The sequence below is a fragment of the Eublepharis macularius genome, chromosome 1 (genome assembly GCF_028583425.1).
Source record: "Eublepharis macularius isolate TG4126 chromosome 1, MPM_Emac_v1.0, whole genome shotgun sequence".
NCBI classification, from domain to species: Eukaryota; Metazoa; Chordata; class Lepidosauria; order Squamata; family Eublepharidae; genus Eublepharis; species Eublepharis macularius.
In genome coordinates this window covers 246887375-246895835 of record NC_072790.1, presented here as the reverse complement: position 1 = coordinate 246895835, position 8461 = coordinate 246887375, and the positions used below count along the sequence as shown (strand labels likewise).

At 42.6% G+C, this 8461-nt stretch overlaps 1 protein-coding gene across 1 annotated transcript; it reads left to right on the top strand.

The window, feature by feature from the left end:
• The first annotated feature begins 6581 nt into the window (after nucleotides 1-6581).
• On the top strand, nucleotides 6582-7442 carry LOC129325638 (shematrin-like protein 2). Its single transcript, XM_054973440.1, has 2 exons — nucleotides 6582-6613; nucleotides 6875-7442. The coding sequence occupies exon 2, from the start codon at nucleotides 6897-6899 to the stop codon at nucleotides 7440-7442; it is 546 nt and encodes a 181-aa protein (XP_054829415.1). The 5' UTR covers nucleotides 6582-6613; nucleotides 6875-6896.
• Nucleotides 7443-8461: the final 1019 nt, after the last annotated feature.

Below are 8461 nucleotides of genomic sequence, written 5' to 3'. Positions count from 1 at the left end.
TACTGTGAGATTAGTGCAATCAGTATCAAGGACATTTCCATACAGTGTCAAGGACATTTCCATAAACAATGTCATAGGATAAATAAATACAAGTTGACAAAGACATAGTATTAGCAAGGATCCTTTACGGAGTTGAAGAATTGCTGAAACAGAACATAATCAGTTCTAGGACTGATATTAGACAACATGAAGCACAGGTGGTACATAGGAGTACAAATGTAAAGCAACAGTTAATATGTAAGGCAACATAGTGGTGAAGTCTCCGGTCCCTAACTCATTAGCAAACCATCTCTCTTTTCCCAATTCTATGCTGCTCCTAGAAGCCCTTTGCAGTGGAAAGGGTGAGAGGTCAGGACTTATTTGGGGTGGGGCTGTGGCTCAGTGAAGAAGGTCCCGAGTTCTTTGCTTGCAGAAGGTCCCAGGTTCGATTCCCATCATCTCTGGTTAAGGATCAGATCATAGGTGAGACCTTGGGGAGCTGCTGCCAGTGTGAGCAGACAATAATGACCTTGATGGACTGAAAGTCTTATTCAATATAAGGCAGCTTCATCCTCTGGCTTCATTTTCTCCATTTCGCCTGCTGCAGTGCTAGTTCTAACAGGTGCTTGTGGAGTGGAGAAGAAGCACCATCACGGCTACTAGAATCTGCTCATTTCGGGTGAGCAGCAGAAGAAAAAAAATGGGGCAGACCCAATCTACCAAACGCTTTTTGAATGCAACCCTTGGACCAGAGAGTTTGGACATCCTGATAAAGGAAATGTTTGGCGTCCTCTCCAGAGTCTTGCTTGTAGTGGCTCAGAAAAGCATTCCTCTGTTATAGATTAGTGCAGGTAAAAGCCTTGAGAATGACTTATATGTGTCTCTGTGTTATGTGCCATCAAGTCGTCTCCAGCCTATGGCAATCCTATGAATAAAAGACCTCCAAAATGTCCTATCATTAACAGACTTGCTCATATCTTGCAAACTGGAGGATATGGCTTCCTTCATTGAGTCAAGTTATCTCGTTTTAGGTCTTCCTCTTTTCCTACTGCCTTCCACTTTTCCTAGCATTATTGGCTTTTCTAGAGAATCTTATCTTTTCATGACATGACCAAAGTATGATAGCCGTAGTCTTGTCATTTTATATGTAGATTATTCAATTTTTTTAAAGTTATTCCCATTTTTTAAAAATCATCCTAAAAATTACAATGAATGAGCTTCTTCCACTTCTTTTTATTGTTGGTTTGGAAACAAACCCAGTAAAATCTATCTATGTTCCAAAACACACTTCATGTATTTAATTATGTACTTCATTTATACACTGCCTTTCCTCCCAAAGGGGGCCTAAAGTTGCTTACAAAACATCTCTTCACCTCCATTTTATTTTCACAATAAACTTGTGTGGTAGGTTAGGCTGAGAGCCAAGCTACAAGTGACGCCTGACACAGGTTGGACACTTGTCAGCTTCCCTCAAGTTTTGATGGGAAATGTAGGCATCCTGGTCTTGCAGCTGTAATGGAGAGCCAAGCTGTAAAACCAGGATGCCTACATTTCCCATCAAAACTTGAGGGAAGCTGACAAGTGTCCAACCTGTGTCAGGCGTCACATGCAGCTTGGCTCTGAGAGTTTATAGCTGGCCCAAGATCACCCAGAGGGCTTCCACAGCAGAGTGGAGATTTGATCCTGAGTCACCCAGATCCACTCTAACCACTATGCAACACTGTCTATGGGTATGACATCTTGTGTGGTACAGTAAATGCATCCAGCAGATTGAGGGCTAGACAGGGTAGCCAGCCTCCAGGTGTTAGCTAGAGATCTTCTGGAATTACAGCAGATCCCCAGTTAACAGAGATCAGTACCTAATCTGGAGACAGGAGTTCCAGACTTGAATCCCCACATAGAAAGGCAACTTCCTAGATTCACAAACCTGTATTTCTTTGCCCTTTTTTAAAGTTCATGAGCCTGCTTCATCATTGTTTATTTTTATTCATTTGTTTTGGGGAGGGGTGTGATTTGCAACTTTTTTGTTCTCCTTGCAAGCAATTTTGATCCCTCCAGGGAGAAAAGCATCTTAAAAATAATTTTAAAAAACCTCTCTGAGTTCTTGTTCACAGAGATGAAATGTGAGCAATCCTTCCATGCTAGTGTTATGTATTTGCTGGTGGAGAGTGCCATCAAGTCATAGTTGACCTACAGTGACCCCTGCTGGGGTTTTCAAAGCAAGAGACTGTCAGAGGAGGCTTGCCATTGCCTGCCTCTGCAACGCTGGTCTTCATTGCCGGTCCCCCATCCAATTACTAACCAAGGCGAATTCTGCTTTGTTTCCGAGATCTGACGAGATCAGGCTTGCTTGGGCTATCCAGTCAAGGCATTATGTTATTTATTACATATTTTTATGACTTTATTAAAAAGGTGACCAATTTATTTTTAATCAATTGATACATGATATTTGAATAACTTCCCAGAGTTCTGGATGGGTTGGCATTATCCTCTACTTTGGTTTCCAGTCAGGCATGGATTACCAATTCTCACAGAAAATTCCAGGTTTTAATTGCTCGATTAAGACCTGATCCCCGTACCCTCATAAACTGAGCAACATGACTTAATTGTTCTTTCTTATCTTTGCACTCATAGACATCCACCAACCCCTAGTTGGCAGGAGCAGCTCCTCCAGGCTCGCATAAAAACAGAACCATGAGGGGACTATACAGAACCCACTGAGTAACCATGGAGAAAGCATCAACAAGCCATTAATAAAGACACAAGAAGCTGCAATACAGTTACAGGACACAATGGTATTTTTGCTGTGAGCTCTGAGGCAAAAATCTCAGCATAGGACCATAATGGCCTCCTAAGTCGTAACAGAAAGAAATAGAGCCAACGACTGTTAAAAAGAGAGAGAGAGAGAGAGAGAGAGAAGAAAACAGACAAAAGAAAATGTATAATAAAAGTATGATAGTAATTAGATAAAATTATGATAGTCATATACACTCTGCCATGGAAGCGTCTTAGCTGACCTTCAGTCATTTTGTCTCTCAGCCTAACCTATTTTAGGGGCTTGGTGTTGTGTGACAATAAACTGAGGAAGGGATTACGATGCTGGAATCCACTACAGGTCCCCATTGTAGAGAAAAACAGGGTAAATGAATGAATGAATGAATGAATGAATGAATGAATGAATGAATGAATGAATGAATGAATGAATGAATGAATAGGAGAACACTGGTGCTTCAGTGAGAACAGGAAAAAAAATAGATTTGCTCAAGGTGGGAATTTGGAGAGGTTGCTGTATTACAGAACCCCTGACAAAGCTACGGTCAAAACACGTTGGGGTCTATAATTACAAATAAAGCACTTTTCCCACTTACTTTCCACCCCCTCCCTCTTTCCCCTCTCTCTTCCAGGACCATTTTCTTTGCTTGTTTCCAGTGAGAAGTTTTTTAAAAAGTTATTTTAAAGAGAATTTGTAGGATTCTGTGGTTCTCTAATAGTTGCGGGTGGCCTTGCCTCCAATGGAAAGGATAAGTCAGAAGAAAGAGCCTGTGTGAGTCGTATAGATCCAGAGGACCCAAACTAAGATTATTGCATAAGTGGGTCTACTTTATTTCTTTCTGTTATCTCCCACCCCCAATTTTGTCTTTCTGATACATATTCCAGTATTGCAGCAGTGTTCTCTGGCTTGGACTTGATAATCAAATTTTGGGGCACCAAAATATGAAGTCAATGAGGCAAGGAAAGGAAAAATCAGGCAGTAACTTCACATTTGACATATTCATTATTCACTCAGGAGCCATGGCTTAGTGGTCAAAGGGTAATGGCTCAGTGGTAGAACGTCTGCCAGGCATGCAGAAGATCCAGAGTTCAATTCATGACTAGAGGTGGGCACGATCCAAAAAAAATTACCGATCAAGCTGTTTGGCGATAGGCACTGGCAACGACCCCAAATCACCGATCCACACCGATCATCTCCCGTTTCCAATCCATGGATCAGATCGGGGATGCCAAAGCGGAGGGGTGCCCCGCTGTTCCCAGCTATGTGGGAAGGTGGGTGGAGGCGGTGACCGCTGGGCCCGGCAGGCACAGGGAGGCAACGATGAGCTGCCTCCCCTCAGAGAGGGGAAGTTCACACACACACACACACACACACACACTTAGAGCAGAGGGGAGGGGGGTAAACCTGTCCCTGCCTCTCCAAATAGAGAGAGAGAGACACTCCGTCAACATGTTTCAGCCAGCTTTTTAAAAAAAGCAGGGACAAAATCCTCCATTCCTCCCCACCCAATTTTAAAAGCAAGCAGCCAGGCTTCCAAAAGCATATTTTAAACACACACACAGAGCCGTGAATGAGGTTTTCCCACAAAATACAGTGTTTTAAAAGCAGGTTAAAAACAGAGAGTGACAGACAGAAAAACAGCCATTCCTCCTACAAAGCCCTGTTTTTTAAAAAAGCAAAAAACGTTTGGAGTGCCCATGGCTACAGAACACCCCCTTTCCCCTCCCTCTCCTGGCTCTCTTCTCCCAACTGGTGAGTGCGTTGCTGCTCCATGGTTGGAAGGAAGCCCTGCTAATCAAGGAAAGCTGGGCTTCCATTTGGGTTTCCAGGGCGACAGAAGGAGGGCAAACACAGTTCAGGCGTTCCCCTGGCTCCGTTGCCCCAGGAATAGATTACTGGCGCCTGATTGTCTGCATCCTCGATCAGATCCCGATGGCCCGAATCAAGCCCCGATGAAGCCCCCCCCCAACGCTGGATCGGTTGCCGTGGACGGCACTGATCTGCTGGGTCCCGATCGCATGAACACCATTATCGTGGGTATTTTTCTATCGTAATGCTGATCGTGCCCATCTCTATTCATGACATTTCCAGTTTTTATAAACTCAATGCTTGCTTTAAAAACAAACAAACAAACGTTTCAATTTCTATTCCACCCTCCCCGAACCAGCGGGCTCAGGGCAGATTACATTAATGCACATTAAAAATTTGCATTTCACAATTTAAAATTACAATAAATACAATATAAATATTTAAAATACAAATACAAAGCAACACAAATGATTCACTTTAGTCAATTTTCAGCCATCACCTAAAAGGTTTTTTTTAATACACATTATGATAAAGCACCAATGACACATAACCGTTACGAAACCTGGATTTCAAAGGAAAATATAAAACCTCATATGCACATTAAGTTAAAGGTCAATTAATAATTTGCTGACAATTACAACATCCCCCTCCCCATTTTCCTTGTACTTGTTTCTTAAGAGAATGCACCCAAGTTGATGGTTTGGTGGTCTGTGATGAGACATCATAGCACCTCTTAGAACCTTAGTTTGTCAGTTAAGGATCAGGTAGTTAAAAGGCCTCTACTGAGAACAGAGATGCCAGATTTCCCCCTTTGGAGAGACACCCCCCCAAACATTGCTGGCTGCTCCTGATGCCATTCAGTTGTGCAGCGGAAGAAATATGGGGGGATATTGGGGTGATTTCCAGTGCTGGCAATATGACATCACTTCCTGTATGACCAGAAGCGACTTCATTGTGTCACTGGCTACATCCTGCTTTTGGCCAAAAGTCTATGGTTCAACCGTAAACTTCATTGCGTCTCACAAGATTGGTAAATTGCTGGCAAGGAAGTCCCTCCCACCTGTGAGTCATGATGGCAATTCTTCCTGAGACCCTGAGACATCCTCCTACTCTGAGTAAAGGCGGAACTGGAATGAGGGTCTGCTTCAATATATGACAGTTTCATGTCACGTAAGTCTATTAAGTCCAAATTTCAGCATTACCTAGTTGTGAATCTAGAGAAAAAGGAAAAGGGATTACGAGTTTACTAATTATGAGATTGCCTTAGACAGTCTGTTAGTGTCCTAACAACAACAACAGCAACAACAACAAACAACAACAACAACTTTGGTAATTCAGAATCCCATAATCTAGGGAGAAATTCAACAGGGGAGACTTCTAAAGGTACCCCAAATTTTAATCATAAGTAGAATTTTAATGCAAATTCCTTTTTTGATTTGCTGTTGTTGTTCTTCGGGCAAATTAAAGCAAAAAGTGGCAAGCCATTTTGTTTCCTGTTGCTGCGTTTTCCCCATTTTAAAAGTTGCATATTTTAAGCACTGCTTTCAAATTATTTTGGCAGATAAAGTACTGATGACATAAAAATGACTTAAAACAAAAAAACCTGAGAATGGCATAAATGAAAATAGGCATAAAGAAAATGCTTACACTAACAAGAATCAAACACTGCATCTTTGTAGGATCCAACTCTGATGGAAGTCCTACTATATTCAATGGGGCTTACATGTTAAGTGTTTATGCAAGTGCTGTTTCCTTAGTAAAAATACCTCGGGACAACTCATAGAACATGAAAAGATCAAGACTTTAATCATTGTAGACTGATAATGACTGCATAAATCATTTCTTTAACAGCTTTGGAGTGATTAAAGTAAGCCTGCATGTGATGAAACAAGCAGATTTTGATGGCATTCTAATTAAGTTCTTTTGCGTAAAAGGGTGTCTCTAAACCGAAAAGAACGCCCTAACACAATATAAAAGCCCTGGTGTCTCTCCAGTCTTCCAACAGCTTCATCTCGCAGCTTTCTCTTGTCCTTCTGCTCCTCAGAGAATCCGGTAAGTTTGGATTGTCCAAAACCTTTCATAGCTACTGGGATAAGACTTCAGTGAGATTATTCATCTACTTCTCTAATATTGCCTTTTCTGTTGTGTGTCTGAGCTGCATGATCCTTGGTAACGTCTCTTGGTAATGTTGATTGTTGTGCAGTAATAGCTCCTATTCAATATGCAATATCTGTTCCCCATGCCTGAAGCATACCGAGACTTGTGGTCTTCTTGTGTATAATAGTATTTCTGCTCCTTGCTATGTTCTTGCAGACTCACCCTCCATCACTCAGACATGGCTTATTGTGGACCATCCTATGCCATTCCATCCTGCGCCTCCTCTCCAGTCGTTGGCTTTGGATCAGCAGGGCTTGGCTATGGCGGCTCCCGCGGTCTAGGCTATGGCTACGGACCTTCCTTTGCAGTTCCTTCCGTGGCCTCTTCTCCAGTCGTTGGCTTTGGATCAGCAGGGCTTGGCTATGGAGGCCTCCCATCCGGGGTACCCTCTGCTAGCCTGGGGATCCTGTCAGGTGTCCATCCTTCCTGCATCAATCAGATCCCACCAGCAGAAGTTGTGATCCAGCCACCCGCCTCCGTTGTGACCATCCCAGGACCCATCCTCTCGGCTACCGGTGAACCAGTGTCTGTGGGAGGCAACACTCCATGCGCTGTTAGTTATGGTGGTAGTTATGGTGGATTCGGCAGAGGGCTTTATGGAGCTGGCGGTCTTGGTTATTTTGGAGGCCGTTTGGGAAGCGGCTTTGCCCGCAGAGGCAGCCTCATCCCAGGCCGCAGGGGCAGTCTCTGCTTGGGGCGTAGAGGAAGCTTGCCTCCCTGCTAAATTCTCATGGATAATTTAACTGGAAAAGAAGAATGGTCAAGAATTCTACGGCAGAACAGAGAAGTCTAGGTCTAGGCACGTTGAACCCCCTTCATCTCAGCCGAAAGCAGTGGTGGGAGGCATCCTTTCAGCCTGCCGGAAAACAGACCTAGACATCGCTTCGTGTATCATTATTAATCTAAACATTGAGACTCCTCTATAAAACCCATCTTGCTCTTTTTCTCTCTCCTTTGAAGAAGCTGTTCATGTCTGAATGTCAGTTTGTTGTCCACTTTCAAAGCATTCTTTGTAAGACTCTTCATGCTTTCTTTGAAATCTGAATAAACCTTCCTTTTTATCATGACATTAATCTCCTGGTTTTGCTTTAGCCTAAAACTTTAAAAATGGTCTTATTGGAGCAAATATTATATCTAGAACATCAGATCTTCAACTCTGCCCCACATGACTTTTATTTACAAGCGTCCCCCCATTTTCTGCAATGCATAGCCCCAAAGACAGGTTACCAAAAAAAGAAAAAAGAAAAAAATTAACTTGACATATGAAGTTATTAGATAGGTTCTTCAGTGTTACCTTCCCAGTCCTCAAAAGTGCCCTACCACTTTTCTCTGGCTGTTTTCATCTTTTGCAGTTGTGGTATCTGCATTATTACAGAGACAACAACAACTTTTAAAAAAAATAAGTTTCATTTTCATTTCCACCCCCTTTTATCCCCCCAAAACATAGAAAGCACAGAAAAGTACTTTCCAATATACCAATACATGTGAAAGTTATCACTGATATTAAAAGAAAACCGATTAACACACCTTCATAGAGATATCTCAGCCAAACATGAGAAGTATTGTTTTCTAACCAGTACATGGAAGGGTACTAAGTAGACATGGGCACGAACCAAAAAAAAATTACCGAACCAGAGGATCGTGGTTCAGTGCAGACCACGATCCCGAATTCCCAAACAGCAACGAACATCTCCTGTTCCCGAACCGAACCGTGGAGATAGATCCCTATTCACCAAAGCCAAG

Coding starts and splice junctions, on each gene's coding strand:
- LOC129325638 (XM_054973440.1), top strand. CDS start 6,897: ATGGCTTATTGTGGACCATCCTATGCCATTCCATCCTGCGCCTCCTCT.